At 43.0% G+C, this 16,783-nt stretch overlaps 1 protein-coding gene across 1 annotated transcript in view; it reads right to left on the reverse strand.

The window, feature by feature from the left end:
* Positions 1–16,783, reverse strand: part of PARD3B (par-3 family cell polarity regulator beta) — a 1,162,664-nt gene that overhangs the window by 553,645 nt on the left and 592,236 nt on the right. Inside the window, exon 6 of the mRNA XM_075530369.1 lies at positions 3,580–3,666. Coding sequence (XP_075386484.1) covers positions 3,580–3,666 — 87 coding nt within the window. The remainder of the gene's footprint in view (positions 1–3,579; positions 3,667–16,783) is intronic.

Here is a 16,783-nt window from a genome sequence, read left to right on the forward strand (position 1 = left end):
GTCATGTAATGTTACTCCCTAGGATTTAATTTCCCATTTTGGGAGATAAATTAATCCTTTCAGGCCACTGGGTTGCAAGTTAGCTGGTACATTACAGCGGGAGCAGGTGACGGGACCCTCGCTGATCTAAATAACCCAGCTTTCATGAAAAAACTAGTGACAGAATCAGCCCAACTGTAAAACCCATGTGTCAGAGGCAATTTTGGTAAAATGTAAAACGGAGGATTTTATTAGTTTGGTTCCTCACAAGAAAAACCACTGCTGCCCTCCCTAATTCTCAGAAGGGGGAAGGCCTCGCCAGTGTGGTGCCATCCAGGCGAGGAGGCACAGCTCAGAAAGAGCCGCTTGTTTTCCTCTCTACCCCAAACTGGTGGGCAGTGGCAGCTGCTTCATTTGGGACCCAGGTGAGAAGGGATTAAAGCTTGATGTTGCCCAGGAGTCACAGGCTGAGACTAACCAGTTGATTTGCATTGGTGGATGAATATAAAGATGCTGAAATCCCTAGCCATGCAGAATAAGATGGGGAAGGAGAGCACTTTGCTCTTGTAACCCACACTTAGACCCCCGCCTGCCTTCTCCGTGTCCCCTCTGCACTCCATGCCCTTGACTGCTCAGAATCTTGCTGACCATCTCCACTTTCCCCCAGCCCTCCCTCGTACTTAGGCTGACCTGTCTTTATAGGTGTCTTATGGTCTCTTCACGTAGTGCAGGCTTTCCGCGCCCGTAAAGAGTTCCAGGGACTCGGAAACCCCGAGGGCATTTCCACCCCGTCCTGGACAACTGATCTGAGTCGGAATCAACTCCGGGGCAGTGGATTTCACTTGGGCATTTTTATGTCGTTGAAACCTGACATTCCATCCTTCTGGGCCGACAGATGGCACGATGTGCATATTACACATGTTGCCCGAATAAGGGGTAAGGTCCTTTTCCCTGCAAGTCTGCAGATCTTTGTTTTCCTTTCTTTGTCCTGTGCAAGCCAGGGACCCTCGACACAGCAGGGTGCAGCCCCCTGCAGATGTCATCCCCCAGTTCACCGAGGCCTCCTCTAGTCTGGCGGTCACATATCTTACACAGGAGCTTCTAACTTCGATAAGTTTCCTTCAACAACAGGTGGACCAGCGTTCTTCTAAAAGAAATAAATAGAGGCAAAGCCAAGGGTGGTCATCTTAGTGAAGAACTAAATGTAAATTCTCAGTTCATTAGTGACACAACCCAATCGACAAAAGGAAATGAAGAGCCGAGTAGTCCACCGTGACCTTAACTAACCCCCGACAAGCACACATGAAACCATATGGTCGTGTGAGGCCAGACACTTGCCTGACATGCCTGTGGACACTGCTGCCTCGAGACACATGGGTTACATTAAGGGCGCTATTTCAGCCTGCACTCATGACTCTGTAACTTTTATTAGCTCATATCTCTGCTTCCATATTGTTTTTAATGTCGTTTAAGTAAATTGCCTTCCTATAATACTTGTGAATAGCATCAAAAGAAGAGAGAGTGGAGGAGGAGGAGGAGGAGGAGGAGGAGGAGGAGGAGGAGGAGAATAAGGAGGAGGAAGAGGACGAGGAAGAGGAGGAGGAGGAGGAGGAGGAAGAGGACGAGGAAGAGGAGGAGGAGGAGGAGGAGGAGGAGGAGGAGAATAAGGAGGAGGAAGAGGACGAGGAAGAGGAGGAGGAGGAGGAGGAGGAAGAGGACGAGGAAGAGGAGGAGGAGGAGGAGGAAGAGGACGAGGAAGAGGAGGAGGAGGAGGAGGAGGAGGAGGAGGACGAGGAAGAGGAGGAGGAGGAGGAGGAGGAGGAGGACGAGGAAGAGGAGGAGGAGGAGGAGGAGGAGGAGGATGAGGAAGAGGAGGAGGAGGAGGAGGAGGAGGAGGAGGAGGAGGAGGAGGAGGAGGAGAACAGCAGCAATTTCCAAGTCTATGGACTTGGAAAGGCTTCTTGTCCATGAAATCAGTTCATTCAAGTTGATTCCCCTCATTCCAAGTGAGAAAAGGTGGTTTCTGACCCAGAGGGTCAACTTGTTTCCAAACCACTGAAATTGAAGCAGGGTGGCCGCCACAGTGTGTGCTTTCTCAGGGTTCTGAAACTGAGAGGATCCTGTGTTCGCTTCCAGCTTCCTGAAGCGGGAGGACCTGGCCATCCAGCCACTCGGCTATTTCACCAAGTGCTGTCAGTATAATTCTACCCAAAGCCTTTGGAATTTCTCAAGGCAATTGGCAAATAGTGACCTTGTCTGTCCAAAAACAACCTCCGCCTGTCCTGGGCCATAACTCATAATGTTTATAATCACGCATGTTCACACAGTCAGGAAACGGGACAACGTGCAGCACCAACTTTGTGGTTCATTTTTCATCATGTGTCATTTTCTCATCATGTGTCACTTTACAATCGCAGGCAGCAGATGGCTACCTGCTGCCCTGGATGCCACCAAATGCCCTGGCTAAATCTGGCCACCTGGCTGTGCGACAGGCTGGATGGGGTAAGTAGTCAGAACCAGTAAATTAATACTTTTATAATTTGGGAAAATGTTCTGAAAAAGCAGTGAGGGAGGGCAGGCCAAAGGCTCTGGAACTGTGATCAACCTCTGGCCAATTGCTTGACGTTTCTGGCCATTGCTAACTTAACCTAAACTAGCGTGTCCTGCCTTTCCAATGCTGCCTTTCATTTAAGAGAAGATAGCTAGCCAATTAAGTAAAGTCATGTTACGTGGGTGACAAACTCATTTTCTTTTCAATTTCTGATAGGCCGCCGTGGCATAGTCTCTCATGCCTGTCCTTAAAGGTTGCTTAAATGATAAGATCCCAGGTAACACTAACTTCTTAGGAACACGCGTTCTGCATTCAGTTCAAAAGACATGAATTTCCAGAAATGCGGGCAAAATTGAACTGATCACTTGCCCAACATATATTAATATGCTTTTAAAATTTAAAGAGTGTGATAAATACTTATTAATGCATTTTAATACTACTTTTAGAAAAGATAAACAATAAGACTACGTGTTCCAACAATAGCTAAGGTCACCAAACATGTATGGCTTTTGATATAGTTCTCATATTCAGAAATAAGGAAAGTTATTATTCAAAGGTTCTATTTACCTGTGACTCAGAATATAAAGTCTCACTCTTACTCTGGTTTTCTAGAGGTCAGAGACACTGTGCCAATGTTAGACACGGTCTAACAGGAAATACCGCCCTGCGTTCACCACCACCACTAGCTGAAGTGTGTTGCAAAGCACTAAGACGACTCGGTCGTGACTTGGCTAACAGCATGTTGAATAAAGCTTTTGCTAGGGGCTCTGGTTATTATCGTGCCACCGACAAGGCTGCTTTAAGAAAGCACTTTCTAGTTACTTGTAATTCAGAAACTCTTGAGTTTTTGCCCCTCTTTGGTTGCATCCACAAAGTAAGTGATTTCATTTTGTTTCCAATATATAAGTGGCCAACAATAGTCTATCTTTAGGTGTCCATCTGAATAAAAGCGACACATGCTTAATCCTCTTTTGGAAAGTGTTTGAGAAAATGCGCCCAAGCCAGGTTTTTCATTAGCTTGAGCATCTGAAATAAGGAAAACATCTTACCTTCCACTTAGAGATGAAAAGAAGGGCGCTACATGTATCCCCAGGGGGCCTCCTTCCCCGGAAATCTCCACTCTTCTTGTCATATCACTGGGCAGGAAAAAAAACCCAAAACAAGAGCAGAGATGAGCTTCTTGCCAAGTCACAGATGAGGCACATTAAAATAAGGAAGTTAATAAAAGGAGAGGGAGACGGGGGAAGAAACACCTACAGATTACAGCACCTACGATCAATTCAACAGCAGAGAGGAAATCAGAGTTGTGCATGATTTGTTGTGAACGTTTTCCTGGGAGATCCAGGAAATAAATGTTTAAAAGGACTAACTGATTGCCCTTTTTTTTCCCCCTCCCTCTACAAGAGGAGCAAATGGAAATGACTCTCTACAAAAATAACTTCCTTCTTAACTTAATCTGCATAAATCAACATATTTAAAAGGATATGCACAAAATTGAAGTTTCTCCCCATTGAGACACACTTGAAAGTTACTGTACAGACCATAAAATATGTGCAAGGAAGCATATCTATGCTTAAGTGTAAGGCTGGCTGTTTTTCAGAGCAGTGGAGAAATGAAATAAAATACATATTTATTAGAAAAAGCACAGAATCACATTGTACCAAAGCCACAGTTGGTAACACATAAGGGAATGTTCAGAGCACTGTAAATCAAGGCCTAAACTTGCCTTTCAATAAGGCATCACTTGTACTCAATGGAACAATTCCAAATTTTCACCTTTTTATTTCCTTTTAAGAGGTAGAAAAAGAAGTTGCAAAGCCTGGGGAAAATGTATTACAGAAAGAAATCGAAAGCCTGACCCACCCAACCCGCAGCAGATTAAGAAAAAGATGAGCCAGAAACATTAATGGATAGTGTATCAGACGGAAATATACCAGGCACGGGCAGCTTTCAGGTAATACAAAGTAAAAGCAATAAGTTTTCATAAAGATGAAAAATAATAACCGTGAACAATTACTGACTCCTTTAAACCCAGACAGAGAAAATGCAATTGCCAGAGGAAACTGATAAAGCCGAAGCAAACGTCGCTGTTCCGGGAACTGGCAGCAGGTGTCCATTGTTTCCTATTTACATGAAAATGACCTAAAACTCAATGTCAGATTAAAAGCTACAGCTGCTACACATGCTCTTCTCCTCCAAATTGAAAACGGTGAAGTCGGGGTGCCTTGCTGGGAAGTTGCGAACGGCCGTACAAAAGCAAAGGGACTGATGAGTTCACGTTGCATGAAGCATGCTCTAGATCATCAGCCATCGAAAATAAATACAATGAACAGGTCCTCTTTAGTGGATAAGGCTTAATGTAATTCTTTTAGCAAGTGGACCAATTTTCATTAATAACTGTAAAAAAGAGCACGCCTGTGGCCAGAATTTGTGCAATATGATGGAATATCAAATCCGATAGTAACTTTCCAATGATTTCACCCAGATACTGCTCAGATATCTAAAAGTTGTTCGCACAAGTTATACGAAAAGTCTGAATTGAAAGCTAGAAAAGTTGTCATGATATTATCCTAGGATAACCAAGAATGTTTCCTGTCCTGTAAGCATGTGAATGTATTATCAGGAATGTTACATAGGTGTGCATGATAAATACTAAGTATAACATGCTTAGAAGGCAGAGAAAGTATGCAGCTAATGCTCCCCAAAGCATTACTTTCATCGATAATACCAGGTCTTTATTATTATGTAAATAATGGGATCAACTCCTAAGCATTTGTAGAAGCGGCCAAGGCATTCTAGAGTAATCATACAATTGGGAAAAAAATTCAAATCAGAGACTAAAATCTTGTTTAACCATTTTTATCTTTCATCTTTATCATGTGTTTTGATAGTTTTATTTCCCAATAAAGGATCAAGTATCCACATGCTGATAGATAACACACATACTTAATATACAGAGGCTTTTGGAATACAACTGTTTAGTCTAGAGTACATTTAAAAAAGTTTGGGGCAGCTTTAATGGAGTTTCATTTTAAAGAAAAAAAATCACAAAAAATTCCTTTACCCAGAGCAAAATCTACCTGGTAAAACCTAATAAATTCTCTGAATCATACTGAAACCTACTCTTTGAATCTTACATTTTACATTTAATTAACCATGTAAATATTACAATTTCTTTAACTGATTTTATTTCAAAATCCTAAAACTTACTTTCTCGACATAATCTTAAGGTTGATTTCTACTTTACCACGTGCTTTTTTTTTTCAATATTACAGAATAAACTTTTATGCTGTCATGACATGTCATAGTTACAATGCTTTGGTGATGAACGTTTGGGGGGTGGATTTTATTATTATTCAACTTTAAAATGTCATTTATTGGCATATTAAAGCCTTTTAGAAAACCTGATGTATTTAGTATAGACTGGGCTTAAAGAAGTCCTGTTGACACAACCACTCGGCATTCTTCTGCTAAGGGAATCCTTAGTGAAGCCAAGCCTGCAGGCAGCCGAACAGGAGACAAAGCCAACTCCAAACTCACTGCCATCATGTGCGGCCCTTATGACTCACAGCGGTCCTGCAAGAACAGGATCCTGCCCCTGTGGCTGTCTGAGACTAGCACGCTGTACCTGAGTAGAAAGCCTCCTCTTTTGTCTTTGGAGCACCTGGTGGTTCAAACAGCCCACCTTGCAGTTGGCAGCCCAAGGCCTAACCTGAGATCTACCACGAGGCTCCTCCTTCAGGAAAGGCCCTGGCAATTGGTTTCCTATAAGGACGATAATCATAAAGAACCCGACGTGGCCGTCCTACATGACCTCGTGGCGTAAGTATGAGTCGGAACTGATGGCACCCAACAAGGGCTCCACATGCCATGCCGGATCACACAGCCCATGTGTTTTTAATGGGGTTTCAAGCTAAACAAACACCTAGCTTTTATCTGATCTGAAGTACTGTAGAAATACCTGTTGCTTAGAATTGATTTTTAGAAAACCACCATAAGTCAAACAATTACTTGGGTGCATACCTCATAGAGTGCGAGTTTACTAAGCTGTGAAGATATACCATTAATGTTGCTTCTTTACCCAAACTTCAGAGTAAGTTTAGGCACCAGTGAGCATGCTTTTATGTGTGTGTTGAAAACAGGCTGCTGAGAGGAGAGAAGCTGGATGATAGACTGAGGATGGATCAGGTAGGTGAGGTGGCAAGAAATCCCAGCAATGAAGAGGGAGAGAGGGAGGGAGGGAGGGAGGGAGAGAGAGAGAGAGAGAGAGAGAGAGAGAGAGAGAGAGAGAGAGAGAGAGAGAGAGAACGAGAACTGAAAGAGAGACCAAAAAAATGAACTGGGTAAGCAAAGGAAAAATATTTCCTTTATTCGTAAAAGAAAGGTGGGGCAATCCCAATAAGACAAAGCAGTTTGTCTTCTAAAATGGTTTAATATGCAACAGATATGGTTGATGTGCATTTCAGATTGTATAACAGTTTGGAATTGCTTTAAAACAAATACAAATATGTGAACTGTATAAAATATGATAAACTGCATGGTCCTGCATGGTTTGTGTACAAGTCAGCTTTTAGCAACTTTATAAGACATGCAAAAAATAGAAGCAGATGGTCACAACTCATTAGATTAACTAGCATCAAACCAGCTCAATTTCCTAAGATCCATTTCACAAAATGGATTCACATAATCACTGGCAGTGGGGCTACTATTCTGAGAGTGGAGGACCAAGCATGGGTGAAGCTGTGGCATCAGAGGTTAAAAATGGAGCTGCCACTCCAAATGGCTACTCTGTCTGAGCAAGACAGAAAGCTCCTTAATTGGTTTCCCTTCTGAAGAAAGACTTGCAACTCCAGTGGGAGAATGTGCCAGAAGCTACAGACATGTGCAGGTGTCTTTCTCATGGCAAATGGAGACCATGAAAGTTAATCAGCTCAGTGATAGATCATTCAGTGAAGCTAAGGAGCGATTGGGCAGGGAGACATAGAGATTTTATTCCATAAAATTGTTGTTGTTGTTGTTGTTGTGTGCCATGGAGTTGGCTCCTGCCCACAGCGACACTGTGCACAACAGAACAGACCACTGCAGGATCCTGGGCCATCCTCCCATTGCCTGTGCCCGAGCTCATTGCTGCAGCTGCTGTGTGCCTCCATCTCTCTGAAGCTTTCCTCTTTTTCTCCACCCTTCTAATTTACCAAACATGATGTCCTTCTCCAGGGACTGCCAGCTCCTGAAAACACGTCCAACGTATGTCAGATGAAGCCTTCTCAGCCTCGCCTCGAAGAAGCACTCTGGCCTTACTTCTTCCACCACAGATTGATTTGTCCTTTTAGCCGTCCATGGCACCTTCAGTGTTCTTCTCCAGCACCGCAATCGCAATTCAAATGCTTCAATTCTTCTACAGTCTTCCTTATTCAATGTCCAATTTTCACGTGCATGTGATCCAATGGAGAATACCAGCACTTGGGTCAGGCGCACCTACTGCTTCCCTGAGCACTGATTATGGATCCAAACAAAACAAAATCTTTGACAATGTCACTCTTTGCTCCATTTACCATGACGTTACCCACTGGTCCAGCAGTGAGGAGTACGGCCTTCCTCAGATTGAGTTGTCATCCATACTGAAGGCTACAATCCTGAACTTTATCAGTAAGTGTGTCACTTCAGAAAATGGGGATTAGTTTACTTAATTACAAAGAAAAGTATGTGCTGTCAGTGAAGAACATAAAATGGATTCAGTTATCTGAGTCAGTTATTTAAACTGAGACCCCAAATCTCAGTTTCATTAATTGGGCAATGAGGATCTTGAGAAAAGTCTGTAATGGAGTTGTGGGTTTTAATGAGAAAAACAGAAAACTTAGCATACACATGCCACCCATTTAGTGCCAGACACAGAGTGGTTAGTGAGTATGCTCTATTTGTATGAATATTGGAGGTTTCTAGAGGAAAAAACAAGCTAATGGATAAAAACTTTCTGAGCTTTAAACTAATTTCCTCAACAAAGTTTTTTAAGAATTCTTCAGTACTGTAGGGCTGAGGAAAACCGTTTAATCATTATTGGACTGCTGATGTAGAGACACGTGGCAAAGAGTTGCAAGACTGGCTGGTTTCCTTCAGGGACAGGTCAGTCCTGTGTGACGGGCTAGGAGGTGGCCTGCTAAGGGAACCGTCTCAGAAGGATTTGCAGATGACCAGAACTCCACCTGATAGAGAAATGTCTTGTGGATATTCTGTGTAAAAATTCTAACAAAGTTCTTGTTTTCGAGGGTGGCAAGATTCACTTGAATCCAGAAAATATTGACTAACTCCAATGCAAAAGCTCTTCAAGGAAGGAAACAAAAGCCAGAACATTGGAGGTGCTCATACCCGAGAGCACAAATGAGACGGGATAAAATTTAGCAAGCAAGGAGCCTTGGTGGTGTAGTAGCTTATGCATTGGGCTGCTGACAGCAAGGTCAGTGGTTCAAACCCACCAGTTGGCAGGAGAAGATAAGGTTTTCTGTCTCCCACAGGGCAATTCTACTCTCTCTTACAGGGTTGGAATTGACTCCATAGCACAGAGAGTTGAGCAATGATCCAAGAGGACATGAAAAGGCTCCATTATATTTTCATTCAACTTTCCATATATGCTTTAAAGCTCACTTACAGTAAATTTTCAACGAAACTATGGGAGAGAGGCTATGGACACTGCTTTCTGTGTGCTATTGGCATGTACTCTTCAAGCTCAATCTACAAACACACCATTTCCATTTTACAGATAAGGAAAGGAAGCTTGGGGAGGCTGAATGACTTGTTTAGAATCACACAACTCATACAGACAGACTTGAGGAGTCAAGAGAACAGTTACTGCACCAGTGGTGAACAGTAGCTCTTTTCCACAGTGACATACGAGGGGGTATCCAAAAAAGACAGGACTCTTTTTTCAAAGCTATGTATTTAAATTTTTCTACCAAACAACCTTATCACCTTCAAAGAACTCTCCATTACATTTCATAAAGTTGTAAAATATGTGATTCAATTCTTGAAACGTATTTCAAACCCAATCGTATGGATGGCTGACAGCACCTCCCTGATTTTTTTCTCCACCTCTTCTCCATTGTCAAATTGCTGTCCTTTCATGTCCCTCTTCCTTGGCAGAAACTAAAAGAAGTCACATGGAACTAGGTCAGGGAAGGTGCTTGGGGCAAGAGAGGCATGCTGGGGTTTTGTTTTTGCTAAAAACTGGCACACAGAGATGGCTGTGTGAGCAAGAGCACTGTTGTGGCGGCAAAATCAGTCCCCTGTCTGCCACAAACCACACTATTGCACATTGTTTATACAATCTTTTAGAACCTGACACGGAAAGCTTGGCTAACAGTCTGACCTGGTGGAATGAACTCCAAAAGGACCAGGAGTCGACATTTCCATAAGTTAGGGAAGTTGATTGACATCCAGAATGAGATCTATCATCAGTCGACATATCACCTTTGTGGAAACAAGAAAACCGCTTGTACACTTGAGTGTTTCCCATGGCGCTGTCCTTGTAAGCTGTGTTCAACACCACAATAGTTTTTGTAGCATTTTTCTCAAGCAGGAAACAAAATTTTAAAGCCGCACACTGTTCTCTTAAATGGGCCATCACAATAAAGGAGGTTCAAGTGAAACTGCTTTCATGAAAAAAATTGACTGTGATTAGAAAGAACCTTCTTAGGCGACACCACTGGGTGCACTACCTCAGAGAGAGATGCTCCATGATCGCCTAGCAGGAAAAATGCTTACTACAAAAGCTCTGCTCTGGTGAGCACAATTCTGGTGTTTCTGTTTTGGGGGGAGTACCCCCCTCGTATGAGTCTCAAAACTCATGTCATTCTGAGGAAGAGGGTACAGTATCAGGAAGGAAAGTTGGGATCAGGAACAGCTTTCTGAAAGAAGTAGTTCTTGAGATGGGTTTGGGAAAGGCAAAAATGTTTATCTATCAGGAATGGGAGGCGGGGGGGGGGGGAGGGGACATGCACAGGAGAGGGAATGGCATGCACTGAGGATGGTTTATGGGTACCCTGGGAATTTGGCAAATGATCCCCAATGACTTCTCTTTTTAAATAAATAGAGAGTGGAAGATAAGGTTAAATCATTAGGCTGAGATTAAATCTCAAAATGGTGTGCCAAATTCCTTGTTTAAAAAATGCACACTTAATTTTGGTGAAAATTAGATCACTAGAGGTTTGTGAAGCAAGGAGTGGTGTGATAAATGCCATGGTTAATAACAATTCACTCAGTAGTGATAGGAAGGTTCAACTAGAACAGGGAGAGAGAAACAGGATTTTAAGAGCGGGGTTAGGTGTTTACAGTATTATTACTGTAAAGGAGGCATGAGGAATGATTGCAGTTAGAAAAAAAACACATGAAAACCTGAGCAGAATTTCAAGACATACTCAAAATATACTCAGCAAATCATTTGATAAATGAATGGATATCAGAAGCGAAGAAAGTAAGATAAAATATGGTGGAAATTTAAGCCCGGACATAATTCTAACCCAGAGGAGACTAACAGGAGGCAATTGGGGTCAGAGGATGGAGGTGGTGTCAGGGATGAGTGGTATTAGGAAGGAGGCTTTTGTGAGTGGAATTAGGGATGGTCTTCTGTGTACAGCGCTTGGTACTTAAGGAAAAGCACACGAGTGATAAAAGCAGGCCAGCAAACAAAGCTGTCCTCAGTCTTACTTCTTTGTGTTTTTAAGATATGAGCTGCTGTTGTTGTTGAGACTATCTGTGGCAGAACACCCACCAATTGCACAATTCCTTGTGTACAACTCAGGGACACCGAGTACACACTTCTGGCTGCACAGTCATCATCAACCCCCTTTTCTGAATGTTTCCAGTCATAACTAGTTAAGTGGCTCAACCAGTGTTCAAACCCAGGATTGGCGTGAATCCAAAGGTTGTCGTGATTGTTGTTAGATGCTGTGGAGTTAGCTCCTACCCATAGCAACCTCATGCACGACAAATCGAAACGCAGCCCAACACTACACCATCCTCACAATCGTTCCTATTCTAGAGCTCATTGAAGCAGCTCCTTTTCCCATTCAGTTTGTTGAAGGCCTTCCTGCAGTTGAGGAAAATGAATCCAGGCGCACAACTGACACTCCCGGAGAATTAATAGGGTGCGGCAACCGTCCGGGCGAGAGGTGACTCGGGCTGGACCAGTGGCCATAGGAATGAAAGCATGAGAAAGGGCTCCTGACGTTTCGCAGCAGGGACTCTTCTGCACACCATTTACTTCACCCACAGGGAAGGATGCTTGCCGGCGTCAACTGGTGCCAAGCTCAGTGGAGCAGGAGACCCCTTGATAGCGTCCCATGACAATGCTGACCACATTAACACAGCTCTAATTTGTGGTTTTCTGATTTCTCTACTACTATCTGTCACTTTCCCAATACACCAAGAACTTGGTCCTCTCCTTTATTTCTTAGCTGTGCCTTCCATGCTGTTAAGACTGTTCCCATCTTCCCACCACCCCAATGCTGGGTCAGGCCAAAGGCTCGCACTCACTGAATCCCAGCAGTGCTGCTTCTCTAGTGGTGCTCAAGTGTGAGGTCCCTAACTGTAGTGACGTGGTGTATAATAACACACTAATGAATGTGGGAAGATAGACAAAATACATGTGAGTCAATAAACTTGGCGTCAGGAGCAGTGGATGCAGGCGGGGTACCTGGATGCTGGTGTGTGTGTTGGGCTTGATCCTGTTCATAGAGATGCTACACATTGAAGAGAAAGGCCCTGACCCCCAGGTGTTTCCTCCTGCGAAGCAGGTGGGGGGTTTGAACTGTCAATGTGTTCAGTTATCAGCAGAGCACGATGGCTCGGATTGGGTTTTTTCCGCAGTTAGTTCATTGCATCGCATTGCAGTTCCCTAGCTTCCTAAGGAGCTTTGGTGACAGAGAGGTTAAAGTGCTCCTCTGCTATAAGAAAAGTCAAGGCGTAAGCTCACCAGGGACCCTGTGGGAGAGATGGAGCACTGTGGTTCTGTAAGGATAGATACATGGCCCTGGAAACCCAGTGCGGCCAGTGTGACTGATTGCTCTAAGTCAAATGGACTTAATGGCCGAAGGTCGGCGTGATGAGCTTACCTCGGTGATTCGAAAAAGATAGAAAGCAAAAGGGCTATTTTTATAAAATTATAAACATACATACATAATTTAATAATAACGTATTTGAAGTTGTATATTTCCTTTCTCTCAAATTTCTATTCCTGGAGAAAGCTTAGCTGATTGGTTCACACAGTTATAAGGCATACAAGTAACATTTCATCAGACCTTTTTTATTTTTGAAATGGTAAGCCAATGTTTTATTTTATTTAAAAAATAATTTTATTGGGGCTCGTATAACTCTTATCACCATCCCTCCATCCATTGTGTCAAGCACATTTGTACATTTGTTGCCACCATCATTTTCACATTTTCTTTCTACTTGAGCCCTTGGTATTTTTCTTTTTTTACCCTCCCTCCCCTCCCCTTCCCTCCCTCCCTCATGAACCATTGATAATTTATAAATTATTATTATTTTTTCATGTCTTATACTAACCGATGTTTTACACTTCACTTTTCTGTTGTCTGTCCCCCAGGGAGAGGGTTATATGTAGATCATTGTGATCAGTTCCCCATTTCTCCTCTAATCTTTCCCTTAGCCTCCTGGTATTGCTACTCTCGTTATTGATCCTGAGGGGTTATCTGTCCTAAATTCCCTGTGTTTCTAGCTCTTATCTGTACCAGTGTAGAATCTCTGGTCTAGCAGGATTTGTAAGGTAGAATTGGGATGATAGTGGCAGGGAGGAAGCATTAAAGAACTAGAGGAAAGTTGTATGTTTCATTGGTGCTACACTGCACCGACTGACTCAGCTCCTCCCCATGACCAGTCTGTAAGAAGATGTCTAGTTGCCTACAGATGGGCTTTGGGGCCCCACTCTGCACTCCCCCTCATTCACAATGATATGATTTTTTTGTTCTGGGTCTTTGATGACTGAAACCTGATCCTATCGATACCTCATGGTCACACAGGCTGGTGTGCTTCTTCCATGTGGGCTTTGTTGCTTCTCAGCTAGATGGCTGCTTATTTATGTTTAAGCCTTTAAGACCCCAGATGCTATATCTTTTGATAGCCAGGCACCATCAGCTTTCTTCACCACATTTGCATATGCACCATTTTGTCTTCAGTGATTGTGTGGAGAAGGTGAGCATCATGGAATACCAGGTTATTAGAACCAAGCATTCTTGCCTTGAGGGAGTACTTGAGTAGAGTCCCAATGTCCACCTGCTACCTTAATTCTTAACATATAGATATGAATACATAGACCTATTCCCCTCTCATTATATATAAATATATTTACATATGTACATGCCTATATTTAGATCTCTATAAATGCTCTTTGCTTCCTGGTTCTTTCCTCTATTTCCTTTTTACTTTCCTCTTGCCCCACCAACATGTTCAGCCTTCATATGGGTTTATTAATTCCTCACTGCTACATTGTCCTTGATTAAGCTCCACCAGGCATCCTGTGTCCCTCTCTACACTGATTTTAGTTCACTTATTGTTCCCTTGTCACTGGGTTGGTTCCCACCCCACTCCCCTCCTTTCTCCCACCTCCCCTTTTCCCATATCTTCCCTGAATCATTGGTCCAGTTCTTTTCATCTCTGAATTGTTTATCCTGCCTATCTTATCTAGATAGACATGCAGAGACATCAATAAGCACAAAAGTCAGGCAAAGCCAAACAAAACAACAAAGGAAGTCAAGACCAACAAAACAATAATGACAAAAACCAAAATAACAACAAAAGAGAGCAAGCCCCTGACAAAAATGGAAAAACCTATAAATAGTTTAAGGTCTGTTTGTTGACATTTACAAGTGTTTTCCAGTCGAGTCTGATGGAGTGCCACACTGTCTCCAAAATCAATTTTTGGCCTTTCCCAGGGATTTCATCACTTTGCTCCCTTTGCTGCTCTGTTGCATGCCCTGAGGGTCCCACCACAGTGTGATGGGGTCAGATTATGCAAAAGTCATGCACTATTGTCCCCCATAGTGCTATGGTTTAGTGAGGGACATTGTGTCTCATGGTGTGGCTGCCCTATGGCCCTCTCTGTGCATTGTCTGCTCTGAGAAACACCAAGCTAGTGGAGAGGAAGCGCTAAGAGGTGGAAGAAGGGGGAAAGTGATGGCGGGACAGGAGGAGGCAAAAGGAAACAGAGGAAAGCTCTAGGAAGCAAAGGCATAGGTAGGAGGATTAACAGAGGTGTGCAGTTGTGCAAATACATTAATCCATAACAATAATGGGATTGGTCTATGTACATATATTTATAAGGCAATACACTGAAGCTACAGACAGGCCTTGGGCCTATGCTCATACATTCCCTCAAAACAAGAACACTTTTGTTCTAACAAATTGGCATTCTGTGATGGTCAAACCTCTTCCCCCCCACCCCCACCCATGATCGCTGAGACAAAATGGGTGCATAAGCAGATGTGGTGAAGATAGAGGATGGTGCCCGGCTACTACAAGACATAGTGTCTGGGGTCTTAAAGGCTTGAAGTTAAACAAATGGCGATCCAACAGTGAAGCAACAAGCCTACATGGAAGCACACCAGCTGGTTTGATTGTGAGGTATCATTGAGATTGGGCAATGGACATCAGAAGACTAACAACAAACAGTAAACAAACAAACAAAAATGCATTGATGGGAGTGGAGGGGGGGTTGGAGAAGAGACCCAAAGCCCATCCATAGCTAGACAATGGAACAACCCCCCACAGAGGGGTTGTAGGTAGGGGTTGAGTCAATCAGGGTGCAGTAGAGCACTAATGGGTCACGTAATATACCTCTGATCCCTGGAGTCCTCCTCATCAGCACCCCCCTCCAAACCCCCGCTATCATGACCCCAGTGCCGCTTCCCAATCTAGACTAGATGGAAGCATGTACATAGGTATAGGCAAGAGCTAAAACTCACAACCCATGGAACCCAGGAACAGGAATGGGAATAGAGAGAACAAAAGGGTAGGGGGAAGGCAGGGAGAGGTGGGAAGAGAGGGTTCACAGATCACAATGAATGGCACATAAGCACATACCCCCATCCAAGGGGAAGAACAACAGAACCCAGAGGGTAAGGAAGACAGCGGTTGGTGTGAGATTTAAAAATAATTAACAATCTATATTCTATCAAGGGGTCACGAGGGTTGGGGTTGGGGAGGGAGGGAGGGAAAAAACAGGAGCCGATCCCAAGGGCTCAATGGAAATTAAATGTCTAGAAAAGAATGATGGATTATATGTATGACTATATTAGATACAGTTGATATATGGATTGTAACAAGAGTTAAAGCCCCCCCCAAAAATGATTAAAAAAAAATAATATCATCCTTAGGGCTTGATGGGCCAGGATGTGTTCCCCTCCCCCTCCAGCCCTCTTCATTTCTCCTGTGTGCTTTGATCAGATGTGCCCCTCTCCCCAAGTTTTAGCTTAAGTGCTGTCCTCTGAAGTGTATTCTTTGGGGTGGGCAGGGAGTAGGGGGTTGGTTCACATAGTTGGGAGTGGAGCCGGCCCCACAGACCTCTCTACTGCTTCCCTGGTACATGCTGGTATGTTGTATTCACGTCTTGGATTTCACCAGATCTTAACACATTTTATGAAAAGTTAATTTTTTATAGGAGCAAATTAAGTGCACAAAGAAAATACTACACTTATTTTACTCCTATCTCAAAAAACATCTTATCAAACTTCTGAAAAAGAGTGTTCTAATGATTTTCTGTACCAAAGTTTTAATATTGAGCAGCTAGTTAATCAAAGAGACAAAACCTAAATACCATATGCACTCGAATATAAGCCTACCTGAGTATAAGCCGAGGCACCTAATTATTACCTGGGAAAACAGAAAAACTGATTGACTCAAGTATAAGCCTAGGGTGGAAAAGGCAGAAGCTATTGGTGAATTTCAATAATCAAAACAAATGAAAATAAAATTACTAAAAATTGAGACATCAGTGGGGTAATGTATTTAAATATTTATTTTAAATAAAAACATAAATAAAAGGACAAGTCATTTAACATTAGTAAACCAGCACAGTAAGTGGAAAATAGTTTCAACAAAACAATAAAGTATCAACAATGATACCTTAAGAGTACTATTCCCTGAGCTCAATCAGCAACCAAGCTAAAATGTAAAAAGTTAAAATCCTTCAAAACTGGATTCCTCATCATCATCCATATCCCAATGCAGAGCTTCAGCTGGTGTGAG

Source organism: Tenrec ecaudatus, chromosome 13 (assembly GCF_050624435.1).
Source record: "Tenrec ecaudatus isolate mTenEca1 chromosome 13, mTenEca1.hap1, whole genome shotgun sequence".
In the NCBI taxonomy this organism is placed as follows: Eukaryota; Metazoa; Chordata; class Mammalia; order Afrosoricida; family Tenrecidae; genus Tenrec; species Tenrec ecaudatus.